Below are 21,616 nucleotides of genomic sequence, written 5' to 3' on the forward strand. Positions count from 1 at the left end.
TTTGAAGAAGTTAGTAGAGCCCGGCAGGAATGTGTCATGTGCTCCAAAAGGGACTTACACTGAGTTCCACAGCAACATGGGACAATAGCTAAGGGGCCTATAACCCTCGTCTGGTGGCAGATAGACTATATTGGGCCTCTACCTATGTCAGAAGGATGTCGGTATGCCATGCCATGACTTGTGTGGACACAGCTACTGGACTTCTGGTCGCTTTTCCTACCTGTTGTGCAGACCAGCAAATGACCAAAAGAGGCCTGGAGCGTCTCTTTGCCACCTATGGCCGATCACAGGTGATTGAGAGTGATCAGGGCACCCATTTTACTGGGCATACACTGCAAGCATGGGTGCGACAGCTGGGAATCAAGTGGAAGTTTCATGTGCCATACAGTCCTACCACAGCAGGCATGACAGAGAGGCTCAATGGCTTGTTAAAGTCCAGACTAAAGTCAGATACCAATAGTCTTCAGGGATGGTCAGTCCACTTATGGACCGTGCTATGGTGTTTGAATGAGAGACCCTGAAACGGAGCCCTGAGCCCCACAGACATGTTAACACATATGGCTGCCACCCCTATACCACTGCAAGTAGAAACCAAGGAGAATCAGTGAAGCTGAGATTCGGCCACCAGAATAACATCTTGCTGCCAGCACCAAGTGCACTGAACCCTGGAGACTCCATTGAGTGGACGTGGCCTTGGACCTTTCGACACATGGACCAACGATGGCTGGCTCTCCTGGCACCTTGGGGACAAGACCTGGAAGCTGGCCTCCTGTGTATTCCTGGAATAACAGCAGAGTGGCCCCCAGACGTCACAGTAGTATATCCTGAACGGCCAGAAGGTAGGAGCATCTTACTGGGGAGTTTTGTTTTATCATTATGGCCAGTGCATGCACCCCCAGTAGCACTACATATAGACCTTCAGTAACCCCCACGGGGAATGGAGTGAAAGTATGGCAACTAGACCTGGAAGGGACCCCCTCCCTGCTACAGTCCTGTCACAGGACCACTCTCTTGCATGCATCCTACCTGATGGAGGGATTTGCCTATGTTGGGGTCATTAAAACATATGTGTCTTACCACCCCTAAAGTCTTTGAGGATTATTATAATTTTTGTTCCCTGTATCAAAATCTTGTTGTATCTTAATTTTTGTTATTATCTCTAAGTTGTTCTCCTCTGTTGCTGTTGTGGAATCTGGTTACAGTGCTCCACCTTTCTCACACAGGGACCACTGTGGAAGATTGAGAGCTCATAGATTGTAAGGCGAGAATCCTGGAGGGGTGGAGTGTGGGGAAGTTGGGGTTCCTATGGCCAGGATCCTCACTGAACTTGAACCACCTGATGATGTAACTGGCCTGTTGCTAGGCTACTGCTTCCACACCTTCAGGCAATAAGCTATTACTGCGCTATATAGAGAGCTTGGCCCAGTGCTCTGGGCGGAGGCAGAGATGCTAGTGCTCGACCCACTGCTGGGAGAACAAGCTGGGTAATAAACCCTTTCACCCCAAAGGTTTTGCTGTCAATTTCCTTGATCACATAAAATCCACAGCAAACTTGCCCCAGGCTGAAACCCATTGTCAAGACAGTAAGTCATGAGACCATAAAACTCTTAGAAAAAAACATAGGCAAAAATCTCTTGGACATAAACACGAGCAACTTCTTCATGAACGTATCTCCCCGGGCAAAGGAAACAAAAGCAAAAATGAACAAGTGGGACTATATCAAGCTGAAAAGCTTCTGTACAGCAAAGGACACCATCAGTAGAACAAAAAGACATCCTACAGTGTGGGAGAATATATTCATAAATGATATATCCGATAAGGGGTTGACATCCAAATTATATAAGGAGCTCACACACCTCAACAAACAACAAGCAAATAATCCAATTAAAAAATGGGCAGAGGATCTGAACAGACACTTTTCCAAAGAAATTCAAATGGCCAGCAGGCACATGAAAAGATGCTCCATATTGCTAATCATCAGAGAAATGCAAATTAAAACCACAATGAGATATCACCTCACATCAGTTAGGATGGCCACCATCCAAAAGACAGACAACAAATGTTGGTGAGGTTGTGGAGAAAGGGGAACCCTCCTACACTGCTGGTGGGAATGTAAACTAGTTCAACCATTGTGGAAAGCAGTATGGAGGTTCCTCAAAAACTAAAAATTGAAATGCCATTTGACCCAGGAATTCCACTCCTAGGAATTTACCCTAAGAATGCAGCAGCCCAGTTTGAAAAAGACAGATGCACTCCTATGTTTATCGCAGCACTATTTACAATAGCCAAGAAATGGAAGCAACCTAACTGTCCATTAATAGATGAATGGTTAAAGAAGATGTGGTAGATATGCACAATGGAATATTATTCATCTATAAGAGGAAAACAAATCTTACCACTTGCAACAACATGGATGGAGCTAGAGGGTATTATGCTCAGTGAAATAAGCCAGGTGGAGAAAGACAAGTACCAAATGATTTCACTCATCTGTGGAGTATAAGAACAAAGAAAAAACTGAAGGAACAAAACAGCAGCAGAGTCACAGACAAGAATGGACTAAGTTACCAAAGGGAAAGGGACTGGTGAGTGTGGGAGGGAAGAGAGGGATAAGGGGGTAAAAGGGTCATTACAATTGGCACACATAATGTGGGGTTAGGGGGGCACGGGGAAGGCAGTATATACAGAGAAGGCAAGTAGTGACTCTATAGCATCTTACTATGCTGATGGGCAGTGACTGTATTGGGGTATGTGGTGGGGACTTGATAATGGGGAGAATCTACTAAACACAGTGTTGCTCATGTAATTGTATATTAATGATACCAAAAAAAAAGATTGAAAAATAAATAAAATGATAAAATGGTTTCCAGCCGCTATGCATCTTCTCCAGGTATGAGATGTGACACCCAGGTAAGGTCCTGCCACCCAGGGACATAGATGACTCCACTCTTGACCAACAATGCCTTTGAGGAAAGACCTTGATCCAAAGAAGAAATGTAAAACAATAAAGGACACCTCCTTTCCCATAGATTTGGGGGGCCTGACCAGGGAGGCCTCCTGCCCTCCCAATATGGCCTCCACTGCAAACCCAACAGGAAACAGCCTGGTTCACAAACCGGCAGGGGAGAGGGGCTCCCCAGCAACTGAACCCCTGCTTCCCTCCCACGGACTTTCTTCAGTGCAGCCCCCCGCCAGCTTCCTCCCTTTTCTCTCTGAATGTTCCTCTCCTTTCTTCTCTTGTCTGACTGTGATTCTGCCCTAGCTTATGTGTCCTGAAATGCAATCCCCCTGACATTATCGAATAAACCTATTTTGCTGGTAAAATAAGTCGTTGTTTCATTGTCAAGATCAAAAGCCACTCGGCATGACGTGGAGACTATGAGGCAACCTACCTGTGTCCACCCTCACCGAGGCCTCACTCTGGGTCGCCTCTGTGCACCCCACCTCCGCTGCTCCCGCTGCCCCTGCTGGTCACAGGGCTCCTTCCATGAGCTCCCTCAGCGCCAAGGGCAGCACCCCCACCCCTAGTTCTGGGTGAGCCTCTGACCACCACACCCTATAGATAGTGCCCAGCGTTGCCCTCCGCCCGTGGCCAGGAAGCCTGCAGGAGGCGCTCGGAGCACCACCCCTCACTGAGACCGGAGGGGGCGCCAGCCCTCCCAGCGCCCACAGGCAGGGGCAAAACGGTGAGCACAGGAGGCAGCTGGCAGCAGGTGGGGGAGACCCCTTTATTGGGCAACACCACGCGATCCTGAAGGGACGGGGCGGGGAGAGGGGGGCGGGAGGTCCCGCAGGGCCAGGGACTCAGCCGGCAGGAGGGGCGGGGCCGTCACGCGGCCTCTCAGGCCTCGGCCTCGGCAAAAAGCGGGTTGACGAAGTAGCTGAGGCTGGTGCTCCTGGCATCCGCCTGCGGGGTCGGGGTCTGCAGGGGCGCAGAGTCAGGGGGCGTCTGGCGCCGAGTCCACCTGCGGGTAGGCCCTCCCCCGCCCACCTGCTCACCAGCTCCGCCGAGCTCGCTACGTCGAACACCGGGTTGTGGAAGCCCAGGGGCGCCCCGTCCCGCGCTTGGACCGCCTCGTCGTGCCTCCTCCCCCTGGACGGCGAGGACGCGCGTGAGCCCCGAAGCCGCTGGGCACCCCGCCCCGCGCACCTGGGCCCGCCCCCAGGCCCGGCCCGCGCACCTGAGCCTCCGCACGCGGCACAGCAGCAGCGCCCCCGCGGGCAGCGCCAGGAACAGGAGCAGCGCGGCCGCCACGCCGCCGCCCAGCCCCGCTGCCGAGCCGCCGCCGCCGCGCGCTCCCGACTCCCGGGCCACCGCCGCCAGGACCCCGAGCGCCTCGCCTGCAACGAGGGCGCCGGCTCAGTCTCCCCCGGAGAAGCGGCCGGGACCCGGGCAGGGGTCGCCGCGGTTACCGTGCTCTGCGGCGTCCGCCAGGAGGGCCCGAGCCAGCCGCCCCGCGCCGCCGGTCTCGGGCCCGGGCTCCAGCAACACCACCTGGATCTCCGTGGCCGTCTCCGCAGCCGCGGCCTCGCGGGGCCCAGTCGAGCGCGGCACCTTGGACACGGCCACTTGCAGTCCCTCGTACTGGGGCTAGGGAAGGGGACAGGGTTGGCCCGGGACCTCCGTCCCTCCGACCAGCGGGCACGTCGGCCGCAGGGAAGAACGGAGGGCAGGAGGGCGGGGAGGGAATGCGTCACTGGGGTGGATCGGCGGCCCGCGGTCCCTGCGCAGGGGGCGCGGCCCCGTTACCAGGAAGGTGTGCAGCAGCCGCGACCGGTATCGCTCCAGGTCAAAAGCGGGACCGTGGGTCAGCGACACGACGGCTCCTGCGGCAGGAGGGCAGGGGTCAACACCGCGGGCGCGGGGCCCACAGGGAGACTGGCCGGCGCGAGCCGGGGCGCTCACCGCAGAGGTCGCAGCACTGCCCCTCGGGCCGGAGGGCGTCCTGGCAGGAGGCCGTTGGGCAGCGGCCGCCCAGGGGCTGGAGCAGGGCCGCGCAGATCCACGGCTGCGCCTGGAGGGTTCAGGCGGCGGTCAGCGCGGGCGGGCAGGCGGCAGACGCAGCGCGAGGGCCCCGCGCCCCGGGAGCGAGCGGGCCGGAGGCCTGGGCCCCCGACGCGCACTCCGCCGCGGCTCGCACTCACTTCGGCGTTGCCGCAGACGCAGCCCGACGGGTCGGCGCAGACCTCGGGGCTCAGGCCCAGCGTCCCCCGCCCGTGGAAGCGCAGGCGGCCGGCGCGGGACGCCAGGAAAGCGGCCAGGTCCTCGTCGCGCGTGAACGTCTGCGGGTGGCCAGGTCACCAGATCGGCCAGTGCGAGGAGGAGACATCTGAGTGCTGGGAACCCACGTGTCCAGACTAGCCGCAAGGGAGGCGCGCCAGGACGGCCGCTGCCAGGGCCACAGCGCGGAGACGGGCCCCGAGTCCCTCCCGCCCCTTACCTGCGCCCGCCTCACCTGGCCCAGAGCCCAGACGCTGTGGACGCGGGTGGTGCGGGCACCCGGGCCGAGACCCACACGGAAGGAGCCGTCCGACGGGAACACGACGTCGTCGTGGCGGCAGGGCACGCGCTCGGCGTCCACGGAGAAGAGGCCACGCGCCAAGTCCGCGGGCCGCCACAGGCGCGGGTCGTGCCAGGAGAAGCGGTCGGGGTCGAGGAACAGCGCCGTGGTGCCTGGGCCAGCACGCGACCCTGAGCTCCCCAGGAACACGCCCCCCGGCCAGGCCCCGCCCCGGGGCGCGCCCCCGCCCAGACTGCTCCCCAGAAGCAGCTCCATCCCGGCCCCGCCCTTGACCGCGCTCCAAATCCGGAACTCGCCCGTCGCCCACGCGCCCCTCCTCCGGCCGTGCCCGGCGCGGCCCTCTCACCTGCGCCGCAGCCCAGCTCCGAGCTGGGATTCCGCGCGCCGAATCCGGCTCCCTGGGCCAGCACTAACTCGCCGTCTAGGGGCAGGAGCTGCAGGAGGGCAGGCCTCGATGGCGCCAACCTGTGGTCCAGGGTGTCAGGGGGTCCCGCTCCGTGGCCACCCGCGACCCCCGTGTCCCGAGAAAGAGAACCTAGATCACGGCCTCGGGGCGGGCAGATGAGCTCTGGACCAGGGGAGCCTTGCCCTGGCCGAGGGTCAAATTAGGCTGGAGGAGGCAGGGCCGCAGCCGCAGGCCAGGGAGTAGGACCTACTAGCCTGAGATCTGGGAGCGCAGAGAATTTGGGGCAGGGTGACACCTACTAGGGCCATTTGCCCTCCCCTTTTGCCCCTAAGAAACTGTACAAGTCAAGGACTCCTGAGTCCTGGGAACCCAAGGCACAGGGGAGCCGAAAGGCAGCCCTGAGCCCTGGGAGAGAGGAGGGGCGACCTAAGAGGGGGCAGAGGTCCTTGGAGTCACCCCTCCCTCCTCCTCGGGCCTGGGTGCCACCATGGCAGCCTCACCAGTCAGGCTATGGATCCAGGCCTCAGGCAGCAGAGGAAATAGGGCAGCTGGCAGACCAGGAGAGGAAGGCCTGCCCAGCCCCTCCCCAACTAGAACTCATGCCTCCTCCTTTTGACCCTCAGGGTTGGGGTTGGAGGTGAGGGTTCAGTGCAGGGGTCATGAAGGGTTCAGCCTCATCAGGAGTGGTCCACCCAGGGCCCAGCCTTCTGTCCCAACCTGCTGGGCACAGCCTGTTTTTTAGCCCATCTCTGAGCAGGGGACCTGACCAAGAGGCCAGCTGGTGGATGTGAGGTCACATGCCCACTACTTCCACAACTGAGGGTGCACGGTGACAGGTAGCCACCCACAGGTGCCAGGAGAGCTGTGTGGACAGATGGACACAATATGCCTCAGGGACAGGAAACGTAGTAATGTGAAGCATGAACAAGAACTTGTTTTTTACAAAGAACCAAAGGGAAAAATATAAATAAATTATGAAAAACATACTAGTTGAAAGGAATGACATAGTGGGTGACATAAACATGAGGACTGACTCAGCTGAAGGCCTGGTGGCTCCAGAAGACACAAAGAAAGGGCTGAGACCAGGTGAGAAGGGGGATTGGCACCAAAGTGCCAAAATCCAGACAAGGGGTGAGGGAGGAGAGGAAATACTTGAAGGAACAATTTCCCAGATTTGAAGAAAGCTTGTAAACCTCTGACTGAAACGTCTCTTTGAGTGCCAAACAGAAAATAAGGAAAATCACACCAAGACAGTGATAGTATGTTTATGAATATCAAAGACAAAGAGAACATTCTAAAAGCTTCAGAGAGAGAGAACAGATTACCCAGGAAAGATAAAAAAGTTCAGAAATCAGGTTTCTTAACAATGGATGCAAAAAGACAACAGAATATTTTGTGTGAGAGGAGAACTTTCTGTCTAAAATTTCCTATCCAGCCCAACTTTCATTCAAATGAAACAGCAGAAAACAAATGTTCTCAAGCCTGAGAGACTTCAGAGTGATCGCCATGCAAAGACCCGCCCTGAAAACATGCTGGAGAAAGTAAGAAGGGAAGAAATCCAGAAGCTGTGAAAAGGTATGAGAAGCAAAGGTGATGAAATGCTTTGGCAAACCTAACTGTTCTTTTTAAAAATGTTAAAAGCTAGAACTAAAATGTGATGTTGGGAGGAAACCAAAAGGATGTGGGCATGAGCTAGAGTACCTGCCCCTGTGAGGGAAGATCCCAATATTGCAAAGTTTAAGAAATCAGACAGACTGCCAGACTTGAAAACCTGGATGAAATACATCAGTTTCTAGAAAAAATTTAAAATATGTCAAAATTGACACAAAAAGCAATAGAGAATTTGGACCAATAAGCATTAAAGAAATTAAAAAGCTAGTCAAAGACCTCCTTTTCCACAAATCCCAGTCCAAGTGTTTTTACAGCTGGAGTGTACTAAACTCTCCAGGAAATATTAATTTCCTTATATAGAAGTTGTTCTGGAAAACAGAAAAAAAAGGTGAAAATTGTCAAAGCCATTTTATGTGGCCAGTGTAATTTTCATTCCAAACCAGATGAAAGATGATAACAAAATAAATTATAAACTCATTTTACTTATAAACACAGATGCTAAAATTCTAAATAAAATATTAGCTGACTAGATCCAACAGTGTATTTAAGAAAATACATGGTGATCAGAGGGTTCAGGAAGCAAAGGTGACTGCTCCCATCCCAACTTCAGGCCAGTATGACGGTGTTCCAGCAGATGGCAGCAAAATCAGTATATTATGACGGAGGGAAGTATCTCTTAAAGTAGGATGTCCGAAGCAACACCCTCTGACCTGCACCTGCAGGCAGGTGCCAGGAGGACATCAGGCTTGCAAGAATGACTCAACCTCAGAAAATCTCCACAGGCTAAAACGGGGGGGTGGGGTGGGAATCACATCTCAATCAATGTAGGAGAAAAACTGAAAAAATCCAACAGCCTGTTTATGATTTTTTAAGCTACTAGAAAACTAGCAATAGAATAGAATTTCCACAATTTAATAAAGTTTCTGTATCAAAGCACTACAATAAACTTAACACTCAGTGGAGAACTTGACACTGGAACAAGACAAGGATGCCCACTTCTATCACTTTTGTTTAGCATGGAGGCCCTGGGAAAGAGCAATAAGGAAAGAAATAGAAATAAAAAGAGGACTGGAAGGGAAGAGAAACAACTGTCATTATTTACAAAAATAGCCAACTAGAGATTATAATTTTTAAAAATACGGCACCATTTACCAAAATGAAAAAATAAACTATATTTTTCAATTAATCACTAATATGCAAGACCTCTATGGGGACCACTTTAAAACTCTAGAAAAGGGGGATTAAAGATGGTGGCATGAGAGGTGAGACAGAGGCTTCCTCCCAAAACCACATATAATACGAAAATATAATTAATACAACTAATCTGGAGAGAGCAACAGGAAAGAGGGCTGCACCAAACTGCACACACCTGGAGAAAAGAATAGACCTCATGGAACAGGGCACCAACACCGCTCCCCTGTGACCCCCAACATTGCTCCAGGGGCTGAGCATCTCCAGAGAGTAGAGCTTCTGGGCACTAGAGGGCGCCACATACAAATATGAAACGCCAAAGGAACCTGGTTCAGAGTAAAATTATAAATACACCAGAGAAGGATTCAAGTGAAATCGACCTCATGAATCTTCCTGAAAGAGATTTCAAAATAAAAACCATTAACATGCTCATGGAGGTACAGAAAAATATTCAAGAACTCAGGAATGAATTCCGGTTGGAGATCAATCATCATGGAACACAGTATCAAAAATGAAACATACAATGGAAGGTTTTAAAAGCAGATTGGATACAGTGGAGGAGACGATAAATGGAATAGAAATTAGAGAATAGGAATACAAAGAAGCTGAGGCACAGAGAGAAAAAAGGATCTCTAAGAAGGAAAGCATATTGAGAAAACTGTGTGACCAATCCAAACGGGACAATATTTGCATGATAGGGGTACCAGAAGAAGAGAGAGAAAAAGGGATACAAAGTGTCTTTGAGGAGGTTATTGCTGAAAACTTCCCTAATCTGGGGAAGGAGATAGTCCCTCAGGCCATGGAGGTGCACAGATCTCCCAACACAAGGGACCCAAGGAGGACAACACCAAGACATATAATGATTGAAATGGCAAAGATCAAGGATAAGGACAGACTGTTAAAGCAGCCAGAGAGAGAAATAAGACCACATACAAAGAAAAGCTCATCAGACTATCATCAGACTTCTCAGCAGAAACCTTACAGGCCAGAAGGGAGTGGCATGATGTATTTAATGCAAGGAAACAGAAGGGCCTGGAACCAAGAATACTCTACTCAGCAAGATTATCATTTAAATTTGAAGGAGGGATTAAACAATTTACAGAGAAGTAAATGCTGAGAGAATTTACCTCCCACAAACCATCTCTACACTGTATTTTGGAGGGACTGCTATAGATGGAAGTGTTCCTAAGGTTGAATAGCTGTCACCAGAGGTAATAAAACTACAGTAAAGAAAGTAGAACAGTTAATTACTAAGCAAATGCAAAATTAAGTCAACTATCCCCAAAGTCAATCAAGGGATAGACAAAGAGTACAGACTATGATACCTAATATATAAAGAATGGAGGAGGAAGAAAAAGGAGAAAAACAGAACCTTTAGATTGTGTTTGTAATAGCATACTAAGTGCTTTTAGTTAGACTCTTAGATAGTAAGGAAGTTACCCCTGAACCTTTGGTAACCACGAATCTAAAATCTAAAGTCTGCATTGGCAATAAGTACATACCTATCAATAATCACCCTAAATGTAAATGGTCTGATGCACCAATCAAAAGACATAGAGTCACTGAATGGATAAAAAAACAAGACCCATCTATATGCTGCCTACAAGAGATGCACTTCAAACCTAAAGACATACACAGACTAAAAGTGAATGGATGGAAAAAGATATTTCAGGCAACTAATAGGGAGAAAAAATGAGGTGTTGTGGTACTTGTATCAAACAAAATAGACTTCAAAACAAAGAAAGTCACAAGAGACAAAGAAGGACATTATATAATGATAAAGGGGTCAGTCCAAAAAGAAGATATAACCATTATAAATATTTATGCACCCAACACAGGAGCACCTACATATGTGAAACAAATACTAACAGAATTAAAAGGTGAAATAGAATGCAATGCATTCATTTTAGGAGACTTCAACACACCACTCACTCCAAAGGAAAGATCAACCAGACAGAAAATAAGTAAGGAGACAGAGGCACTAAACAAGACATTAGAACACATAGACCTAACAGACATCTACATAACTCTACACTCAAAAGCAGCAGGATACACATTATTCTCAAGTGCACATGGAACATTTTCAAGAACAGATCATATACTAGGCCACAAAAAGAGCCTCGGTAAAATCAAAAAGATTGAAATTGTACCAACCAGTTTCTCAGACCACAAAGGTATGAAACTAGAAATAAATTATACAAAGAAACCGAAAAATCCCACAAACACATGGAGGCTTCACAACATGCTCCTAAATAACCAATGGATTAATGACCAAATAAAAGCAGAGATCAAGCAATATATGGAGATTAATGACAACAAAAACCACAAAATCTGTGGGACTCAGTGAAGGCCATACAAAGAAGAAAGTATATTGCAATACAGGCCTACCTCAGAAAGAAGAACAATCCCATATGAACAGTCTAAACTCACAATTAACGAAATTAGAAAAAGAAGAACAAATGAGGCCTAAGGTCAGTAAAAGTAGGGACATAATAAAGATTAGAGCAGAAATAAATAAAGTCGAGAAGAATAAAACAATAGAAAGAATCAATGAAAGCAAGAGCTGGTTCTTTGAGAAAATAAACAAAATAGATAAACCCCTAGCCAGACTTATCAAGAAAAAAAGAATCTACTCACATAAACAGAATCAAAAATGAGAAAGGAAAAATCACTACAGACACCACAGAAATACACAGAGAATAGTATGAAAAATTTATGCTAACAAACTGGTTAACCTACAGGAAATGGACAACTTTCTAGAAAAACACAACCTTCTAGGCTGACCCAGAAAGAAACAGAAAGTTCGAATAGACCAATTACCAGCAACGAAATTGAACTGGTAACAAAAAAACTGAATAAGAACAAAACTGCTGGACCAGATGGCTTCACTGCTGATTATTATCAAACATTTAGTGAAGACCTAATACGCATCCTCCTTAAAGTTTCCAAAGAGTAGAAGAGGAGGGAATACTCCCAAATTCCTTCTATGAGGCCAGCTCTAATAACAAAACCAGGTAAAGACACCATAAAAAAAGAAAATTACAGACCAATATCCCTGATAAACACAGATGCAAAAATACTCAAAAAACATTAGCAAACTGAATTCAAAAATACATCAAAAAGATCATCCATCATGATCAAGTGGGATTCATCCCAGGGATGCAAGGATGGTACAACATTAGAAAATACATTAACATCATCTACCACATCAACAAAAAGGACAAAAACCACATGATCATCTCCATAGATATTGAAAAAGCATTCAACAAAATTCAACATCCATTCATGATAAAACCTCTCAACAAAATGGGTATAGAGGGCAAGTACCACAGCATAATAAAGGCCATACATGAAAAACCCACAGCCAACATTATACCTTACAATGAGAAGCTGAAAGCTTTTCCTTTAAGATTGGGAACAAGACAAGGATGCCCACTCTCCCCACTTTTATTCAACATAATTCTGGAGGTCCTAGCCACAGCAATCAGACAACACAAAGAAATAAAAGGCATCCAGATTGGCAAGGAAAAAGTTAAACTGTCATTATTTGCAGATGACATGATATTGTACATAAAAAAACTTAAAGACTCCAGTCCAAAACTACTATATCTGATATCTGAATTCAGAAAAATTACAGGATACAAAATTAATACACAAAAATCTGTTGCATTCCTATACACTAACAATGTGCTAGCAGAAAGAGAAATCAGGAAAACAATTCTATTCACAATTGCATCAAAAAGAATAAAATACCTAGGAATAAACCTAACCAAGGATGTGAAAGACCTATAACCTTAAAACTATAAGACACTCATTAAAGAAATTAAAGAAGATACCAATAAATGGAAACACATCCTGTGCTCATGGATGGGAAGAATTAATATTGTCAAAATGGCCATCCTGCCTAAAGCAATCTACAGATTCAATGCAATCCCTATCAAAATACCAACAGCATTCTTCAACAAACTAGAGCAACTGGTTCTAAAATTCATATGGAACCATAAAAGACCCCAAATAGCTAAAGCAATCCTGAAAAGGAAGAATAAAGCAGGGGGAATTATGCTCCCCAACTTCAAGCTCTACTGCAAAGCCACAGTAATCAAGACAATTTGGTACTGGTACAAAAACAGACCCATAGACCAATGGAACAGACTAGAGAGCCCAGATATAAACCCAACCATATATGGTCAATTAATATATGATAAAGGAGTCATGAATATACAGTGGGGAAATGACAGCCTCTTCAACAACTGTTGTTGGCAAAACTGGGCAGCTACATGCAAGAGAATGAAATTGGATTATTGTTTAATCTCATACACAAAAGTAAACTCGAAATGGATCAAAGACCTAAATGTAAGTCATGAAACCATAAAACACTTAGAAGACAACATGGGCAAAAATCTCCTGAATATAAACATGCGCAACTTCTTTCTGAATGCATCTCCTCGAGCAAGGGAAACAAAAGCAAAAATGAACACATGGAACTACATCAAACTAAAAAGCTTCTGTACAGCAAAGGACACTATCAACAGAAACTATCAACAGAACAAAAATGCATCGTACAGTATGGGAGAATATATTTGTAAATGACATATCCGACAAGGGGTTAACATCCAAAATATTTAAAGAACTCACATGCCTCAACACCCAAAAAGCAAATAACCTGATTAAAAATGGGCAGAGTATATGAAGAGACAATTCTCCAAAGAAGAAATTCAGATGGCCAACAGGCACATGAAAAGATGCTCCACATCACTAATCATCAGAGAAATGCAAATTAAAACCACAATCAGATATCAACTCATACCAGTAAGAACGGCCAGCATTGAAAAGACTCATAACAACAAATGCTGGCAATGATGTGGAGAAAGGGGAACCCTCCTACACTGCTGGTGGGAATGTAAACTAGTTCAACCATTGTGAAAGCAATATGGAGGTTCCTCAAAAAACTAAAAATAGAAAAAAATCAGACAACACAAAGAAATAAAAGGCATCCAGATTGGCAAGGCACCTGGGAATCCCACTCCTCGGACTTTACCCAAAGGGAACAACTTCTCAGATTCAAAAAGACAGATGCACCCCTATGTTTATCGCAGCACTATTTACAATAGCCAAGAAATGGAAGCAACCTACGTGTCCATCAGTAGATGGATAAAGAAGAGGTGGTACATATACACAGTGGAATACTATTCAGCCATAAGAAAATAAATCCTACCATTTGCAACAACAAGGATGGAGCTGGAGGATATTATGCTCAGTGAAATAAGCCAGGCAGAGAAAGACAAATGCCAAATGATTTCCCTCATTTATGGAGTATAACAAGGAAGGAAAACTGAAGGAACAAAATATTAGCAGACTCGGAGACTCCAAGAAGGGACTAGCGGTTACCAAAGGGGAGGGTGTGGGAGGGCGGGTGGGGAGGGAGGGAGAAGGGGATTGAGGGCTATTATGTTTAGTACACATGGTGTGGGGGGGTCACGGGGAAAATGGTGTAGCACAGAGAAGACAAGTAGTGACTCTGTGGCATCTGACTACACTGATGGGCAGTGACTGCATTGGGGTGTGGGGGGGACTTGATAATATGGGTCAATGTAGTGACCACATTGCTTTTCATGTGAAACCTTTATAAGAGTTTATATCAATAATACCTTAATAAAAAAAATTTTTAAAACTAGAGTTGGAAAAAAAACTCTAGAAAAGGGTTTTATGATGGGCGATCTGAAATATTTGGAGAGGCAGTCCATGCTCTCGAATAGATGGCTCGGCAGCATGCACCTCTTGTTCATTCCCAATCAAAATTCCAGGGTGTTTGAGTTGTTACTTCATAAACCTCCTTTACAATTTCTCTGTGAGAATCACATCCACAAAGAGCTAGTCTGCCCTGTGACAGAACAGCGAAGGGCCGGTTGCTCGGAGGGATATTAAGATCCTGCAGAGACACAGCATGGGGACAGGAACAGTCAGAGACCACAGACACTGACGGGTGTGCCCTGACCACCCCTGCACGCTGGCATCCGATGTACAGTGAGGCCGCTCCTCAAGGCCAAGGGGCAAGGCTGGGGTTTGGAGGAGGAGGTTGCAAATTGGACTATTTTTCTAAGAAAGATAAAGCTGGTTCAAGGTAGTGCCCCACTCAGCATGTGCCCCTGATGGCAAAACTGTGACTTAATAGATGTATGGTTGATTCTGGTTGTGACTGAGGAGAAGGGAAGGGATGAACACCAGAAACAGTCATTAGGACTGGACTTTGCATTTGATAAATAATGCAAACAGTTATTAGGAACCAGGAACAGTCATTCGGAAGGACTTTGCAATTGATTATAATGGGGTTTCTGTTCGGCCAAAGGCACCCCACGCCAAATCCTCAGTGAGAAGACATTTGCGGTATCTCAAACCAACAAGTGACGATGGACAGCAAACAGGAGATTCCCCCCAAATAAGAACAGAGCAAGGGAGAAATGGGAGGGGAGAGGGAATCTCAGGGAGAGAAGTTCCGAACTAGAGAAAAACGAATTCCAACACTGCTGGCGCTGCGCCTGTTACAAGGGCGACCACTTGGCAGCTGAGGGTGCCAAGCGTTGGGGGTCGTGGAGGGGTTACCCCTGAGCAGCGGGCAGTGCTGGGCCATTCGGCCTCTGTCAGCCGGGACCCCCGGGCCATCGCCCCTGTGCCTGGGCCTCTGGATGCTTCCCACCGGATCCTCCGCGGCGTGGAGCAGAGGCTGGGGAGATCGGGGCCGTCGCACGGGGGCCCGGAGGCACCCAGAGAGGGAGGCGGGACTCCCGCCTGGGCTGGGGATGGAAAGGCCAGATGGAGGGACCTGTGGGGCAGGGATGGATGGGTGGGTGGGTGAATGAATGAATGCACGTCGTCTAAAGGTCCTAAAATCCGGGAACTCTTTTCCAAAGATCATCAAAATCCCGGAGTCGGCCGCGAGAGGCCCCGAGACCCGGGCCCGCACCCCACCCTCTGATCCAGCCCGCGCGCGCCCGCCTGCCGCCGCCGGGTCGCCACGGGTACGCGCGGGGCGCCGGGTCCCGGCGCAGCCCCACGCCTCGGCCCCTCCGCCTCCCCGCCCCTCCGCACCTTGGTCTGTGGGTTGGATAAATGTGGCAGCGCGGCCCGACCCCGAATCTGCGGTGAGCCGGGACCCCCAGCCTCTGCCAGAGGCCCCCTCCCCGGGCAGGGGCAGCTCCGGGGTCCCTGCGCTGCCCAGCCCTGCCCTGCGGGGACCAGGCTCCCAGAGTTGACTCCGCTTCTGAAAACCACCAAAGAACCGAGCGAGCGGGGCTCGGCGGAGGGGCCGCACCAGTGCGCCCTGAACCCCGGGGGGGCTGGGAAACGGCGCTTCAGTGCAGGGGCTGCCCACCCCTTCTCAAAGGCGGGCAGTAAATATTTTAAGCTTTGCTGGGCACGGGCTCCGTCATAGCCCCTCAACTCTGCCGTTTGTACGTAACAAGTCATTATAGATGCCAGCGACCGAGTGGGCGGTGCTGTATGCCGATAAACCATATTTACGGACACTTAAACCTGAGTTCCATATACGTTTCACGTGCCATGAAATAGCGATCTTTCGGTTTTGTGTCCCGACCATATAAAAATGTGCAAACTATTCTTAGTTGCAGCCCCGCGGCTGCATTTGGCGGGTAGCTGCTGACCCTCGCCTTTAACATAGACGCCGGAGTTTTTCTCACAGGCCTTACCAGAGCCTTGAAAACACTGTGAAGCTCCAGGCAAGGACCGGCTGCAGCATTTCCCACACTTAATGTGGTTATGGAGCCTCTTTTCCCCTCCTAATTCCCATCATTCTCTGAAACACTAATGTCTGCGAAGCAGTTTGGGAAAAAGGTTCTGTAGTTCTGATGGAGATTTTGGTGCCTGGACAGGAAGGGCTTTGCGGGGAGGGAGAAGGGAGGGGAAGTCCCAGGACAAACCTTCAAGGAGGCGGACTACTGGGGGCGGAGGCCAAGGGCAGTGGGGACAGGAGGCGCCCTCTGCACCCCCTTCTAGGCTGGGGCCAGGCCTGAGCCGGGACCGTAAGACCAGTATCTCCCTTCCCCACCAGTGGTTCCCCACCTTCCAGAAGCCCCTCCAGAGGCTGACGGCCCGAGGCCTGCGCGGTCCCCCATGCAGGTGGGGGCTGATCACCGGGCAGGACCGCAGCCCCCCACCCATCCGGGTCGCTGCGGCGGCCCCGCGCCTCACCATGTCGGAGATACTGTGACCTTCTCGCACCAGGACTGACACCATCTGCAGGAAGAAGCGGCGTCAGCGGGCCAACCCCCGTTGGCCCCCCGACCCCCACCCCTCTGCGCCCCATCCGAGCCCCAGGGGGACCCGGGTACCTTGTCCGCCGGGAACTCCAGGGCGGTGCCTGCGCACGGGGTCCGGTTCTGGCTCCAGTTGTTAGCGGCTTCGAAGTCGGTGTTGGGGACCCAGAATTTGTAGGCGGCCCGGGTCAGCGCTAGGGAGGGCGGCGACTGAGCGCTCCTCGGGGCCCGCGGCACCCAGGGTCCCACACAGACGCCCCTCCGCCAGGAAGGACCACCTCGCCCCGACAGGCGCAGGCCCCGCAGCCTGGGCTCAAATCCAGGCCCTCGTCCCCCCCGCGTCAGGCCCCGCCCGGCTCTCTCTGGCGAGCTCCTACTGCATCTACAGAGCCCTCTCAAACGTGCCCTCCTCCGGGACGCCCGGGCCTCCTCGCCCACCGCAGTTTGTCCGGCGCTGGAGCAAAGACCCAGCCGGGCAAGGACGGGGACAACGAGGGCCTGCCGAGGAGAAGGGGCTGGGGGCGGCGGTGCCCGGCCAGCGCGCCCTGAACCAGATGTGCGTCCCGAGGCCACCGCGCGCGGCGGAGAAGGGGGCCGGGCCGGGCCGCACTGTGCGAAGGCCTCTGAAGGGCCTGGGGCGGCGCCCCTCGCCGGCCGACGGCGCGCGCCCCTGGGCAGGAGGCTGGGGCCGCAACGGGTCCGGGCCGCGCGCTCAGCAGCCCAGGGGCGCCCCGCCGGGTTTCGCGGCCCCTCAGCGCTCGCCGCCCGCCCCCCCCACCCACCCGCCCGGACCCGCAGGGCGCCCCGCTCACCGCAGAGCTGCAGGCCCAGCAGTACCCGGCCCAGCGCGCCCATCTCGCCGGGCGCCGGCGTCGCGGACGGGGAGACTTTGCCCCCGGCCCATGTGACCGGGCGGGGCTGGGGGGGTGCCTCCCGGTTACACATTCACCTCCAGCCCCGCCTGGCCAGGCCCCTGCGGCCCCTCGGAGGCGCCCGCCCGACCTCGCTCCCTCCGCCGCGCTCAGCCCTCCAGGACCTTGGGTGCCCGGGAAGGGAGGCTGCCAGGACCACCCGACGCACTCCATGGTGCCGCGGGGCGCGCTGCCGGCTGTCCCTGGCCCTGCGGGCTGGGGCTGCACCTGACCTGTCCGCCTTCTGGCCTGGGCTCCCCTCTTCCAGGCATGGCCCTCGTCGGCCTGGTCTGGATGCAGCGTGGATGGTGGCAGATGGGCGGTGTGTGGTGCACGGCGTCTGGACAGATGGTGACGACTTGCTGGTGTGCGCGCGGTGAGTGGTGGAGCGCATTTGTTCTGGGTAGCGGATGGATGCGGAATGGATGCCTGGCGACTGCGAGTGAATACGGGGGGATAGTACGGAGTCAGTGGTGCAGGACTGGGTGGACCTCGGATGGTACTGGCGAGGAGGTATGGTGTCTAGACAGCAGATGGGGGGTGCACAGGATGGCGGGTTGTGGAAGGGTGGTTGATGAGGAAGGAATTTTTTTGTTTATTTTGAAAATAATTATAAAAAACGTACAATCGTAATTTCCATTTCTGCTTTGAAGAAGCATAAGCACAAGGAACAGCGAAGCATGTGAGGCGCCTTCCAGCCTTCGAGTCTCAGAAACAAGAGTCACTCGCACACAGGAAGTGCGCTCATCTTCAAAGTCGAATGCACAGGAGAAGAGAGTCAACACTTTTTATCTCCCAGCTTTCACCAGATGTATCTGGGCAAAGTCCGACACAAGACCGCAGCACCTTCACAGCGCTTCTGTCCTGACACACTTTAGATTACCTTGCTACGATAATGACTACTCAAGAAATATTTTCTCATGGAAACTTGAACCCCAACTAGCAAATCTCAATCAAGAAGTCCTGAGAAAAATTATCAAAATGCCTAAAATAAAACTACTAATTAATCGGGGCCCTGGGATGGCAATTGACAGGGGCACGGAGTCAGAGTCAAATTCAGCTTGCTACTAATGAAATTCTCCTGCAGTAATGACAGCCCATTAGACTAAGAAAGGTTTATTTTAAAGATGAGAAAACTGTGGCCCAGGGATATGTCAGGGAGGGACCCGGATGGCCTCAGCTCAGAATATTCACTTCCGTGGAATGCCAAATGTATCCTGACTTATTTACTTACTTACTAATTTGTTGGGAAAATGTGGTCCCAATAGACATAGGTTCCACGACCTCTCTGGGCACACAGCCAGATCAAATACTGTGGGGTCAGGGACCAGCTCCATACCACTGGTTCTTAAGGGACAAGGATTGGGCCAGCTGTGGGCATCAGTCTCCTGAGGTCTTCTGGGGAAATTCAAGTATCACTGATCTTAAGGCAGCACGGGGACTAGTTGGGGGTAAGCTGAACTGGATGGATGGTGGGGGCGGATGGGTACAGAGAGCTGTTAGTCACAGTGGATGGATAAGGTGAAGAGTGGTGGTCATGGATGTTGGATGGGTGGACAGAGAAGAGTAAATTGTGGAAGGATGGGCAATAGACGGTAGATGGTAGTTGGATGAACAGGAGTGGTGGAAAGGGTGGAAGGTCTGCAAAAAATGATAGGACAAATGGATGATTGATGGGTGAAGAATAAATTGTAGGTGTTGAATGGATGTGAATGGATGGATAGTTTGTTGAGGTGAATTGCAGGCAAGAATAGGTGGATTTTGGATGGTGAATGGATGGTAGATGAGACTGAAGGGTGGATGAATAGATGGTAGCTGATAGGTGGTTGATAATCCAAATAAATAGGGTTGAGATGCGGTGTGAATAGACAGCTGATAGAGAGATGGTGGGTGGATGTGAGTAGAGGTGATAGTTGGACGCAAACAGATGGGTGGATGGACAGGTGGGTGACGATGAATGAGTGGGGGAGAGGCGGACAGGGGAATGGCAGGGGATAGCGAGGGGTGGGTCTGAGATGGGTGCTTGGCTCTCTGCATGATTTGAGTAGGGACAGGTGGCCTTGGGAGGGTGGAGGATGGATTTGTGGGTGAAGGGTGCCAGAGAGTGAGTGGGTGGGTGGGTACACGGATGGCGAGGGACCGACAGATGATGTCTTAGTGGGCAGCTGGTGTAAGGGGGGACGGTGGATGGGCCACTGCGCAGGATGAGCGGGGGCTGGGCGAGTGGGTCCAGAAGAGTGGGTGCAAGGGCAGATGACGGAGGCAGACGTGCAGACGGAGAGCTCTGGGTAGAGGCGGCTCCTCAGCCTCGGTGACTCCCTGGTACCTTCCTCCCTCCAGGTCACCCTGCCTTCCTTTCACTAGCACCCTTCACTCGGAGTGGGCTTTGCTGCTTCGTGGGTCCTGCAGCCAAGGGGGCGCTCTCCCCTCTGTTCACCCCGGGTAGGGGCCACGGCCTTCCTGACTGGGAAGGAGAAATAGGACCCAGCAGGTGGTGCCACCCTTTATCCCGGTGGGGTCAGAGCCCCTGCTGGCAGTGCCAGCCCTGCCTGGACAGGTGGGACAGGAGGCCCCTCCCAGGCCCCAGCCAGGGGCCCCGGCTGCTCTGCCCCCTGCCCCACTTCTTGCTGGGGAGCAGGCAGGCCTGTTGATTGGGCCTCCTCGGGACTCCAGCCTAGGGTGTCTGGCTCTGCTCGCCTCCCACCACCCCACTTCTGGCCCTCAGTGCAGAGAGTGTGGGGGGCTCAGCAAACTTCACGCCTGGGCCCAGAGCTCCGAAACCAAGCCTGACCGTTCAGTTTCCTCCAACACAGAAAGTGATTGTGCCGAGAACAGGGTCCAAGGAGGCTATGACCGGGCTGGTTGGCCTTGGGGAAACAGAGCCCCTCCTGCCCCACTAGGCGGACCCTTCCCGGAGAGGCTGTGCTGGCTGGAGAGGGCAGCGAGACTACCTGGCGGTCAAGGAAGGCTTCCCGGAAGAGGCGATGTTAAAGCCAAGACAAAGGACGAGGTCACAGCTGCAGCCACAGTGTGAAGGGGGGATTGAAGGTGGCAGAATAGAAGGAACTGGGGCTTTTTGGCTGTGGGGCCAGCAGGAGAAAAGCGAAGTCCCCAGGAGACTCTTCCAGTAACTGGAGCTCCCATGAGGCAGCTGCCTCCAGCAAGGCCGGTTAGGGTTTGGGCATCTTGGGCCTGCATCTGGGCCGGGCCCCCCCACCCTTGCTGTGCTGGGTTCACTCTGCACACAGCCTTCTCCAGGGCGTGGAGTTTGAGGGCTGCCCTCTGCAGGGCTTGGCCCACAGCCCTCCCTGGAGATGGAGCCCCCAACTCCACAGGGGCAGGGGGCGGGAGGGGGAGCTCCCTGGAACCCAGCGCCGTGGCCCCGTGCAGTCCCTACCCCGGGTGCCCTTAGGCGGCCAGCAGTCCAGGGCCCAGCCCAGCAGGCTGAGGTCACCATGGGCGTCTCCTGCTAGGTGTGCAGCCACCACTGGCTGAATGCTTGCTTCCTCCCCGGAACACAGAGTGCTTTTCACACAGGCCTCAAGTGGCCCCACGGCTGTCTGGGGGTGGCTGCCAGCATTATCTCCATTTTGCAGATAAAGAAATACCCCCAGAGGTGCCTGAGGGCGGGTGTCAGCCTGCCGGTGCCCCTGCTAACAGCTCCCCCAGGGCGCCTGCCTTCTCCTGGGCCTCAAAGCCGGGCCTCTG

At 51.8% G+C, this 21,616-nt stretch overlaps 1 protein-coding gene and 1 long non-coding RNA gene across 3 annotated transcripts; both read right to left on the minus strand.

Annotated features, from left to right (window-relative positions):
- Positions 1 to 3,701: 3,701 nt before the first annotated feature.
- On the minus strand, positions 3,702 to 17,931 carry AMN (amnion associated transmembrane protein). Of its 2 annotated transcripts, XM_073241829.1 has the most exons (12): positions 17,810 to 17,931; positions 17,073 to 17,191; positions 16,933 to 16,977; positions 5,866 to 5,953; positions 5,454 to 5,671; positions 5,143 to 5,280; positions 4,904 to 5,012; positions 4,748 to 4,824; positions 4,411 to 4,588; positions 4,179 to 4,338; positions 3,997 to 4,090; positions 3,702 to 3,919 (listed from the first exon to the last, which is right to left on the minus strand). In XM_073241829.1, the coding sequence occupies exons 1-12, from the start codon at positions 17,850 to 17,852 to the stop codon at positions 3,839 to 3,841; spliced, it is 1,350 nt and encodes a 449-aa protein (XP_073097930.1). In that variant the 5' UTR covers positions 17,853 to 17,931; the 3' UTR covers positions 3,702 to 3,838. The 2 variants fall into 2 exon arrangements, with proteins under 2 accessions (XP_073097930.1, XP_073097932.1); XM_073241831.1 differs by lacking the exon at positions 4,179 to 4,338.
- LOC108406582 (uncharacterized) lies at positions 14,830 to 16,922 on the minus strand. Its single transcript, XR_012133654.1, has 2 exons — positions 15,814 to 16,922; positions 14,830 to 15,547 (listed from the first exon to the last, which is right to left on the minus strand). It is a non-coding gene; the product is annotated as an uncharacterized lncRNA (long non-coding RNA).
- Positions 17,932 to 21,616: the final 3,685 nt, after the last annotated feature.

The sequence above is a fragment of the Manis javanica genome, chromosome 8 (genome assembly GCF_040802235.1).
Source record: "Manis javanica isolate MJ-LG chromosome 8, MJ_LKY, whole genome shotgun sequence".
Lineage (NCBI taxonomy): Eukaryota > Metazoa > Chordata > Mammalia > Pholidota > Manidae > Manis > Manis javanica.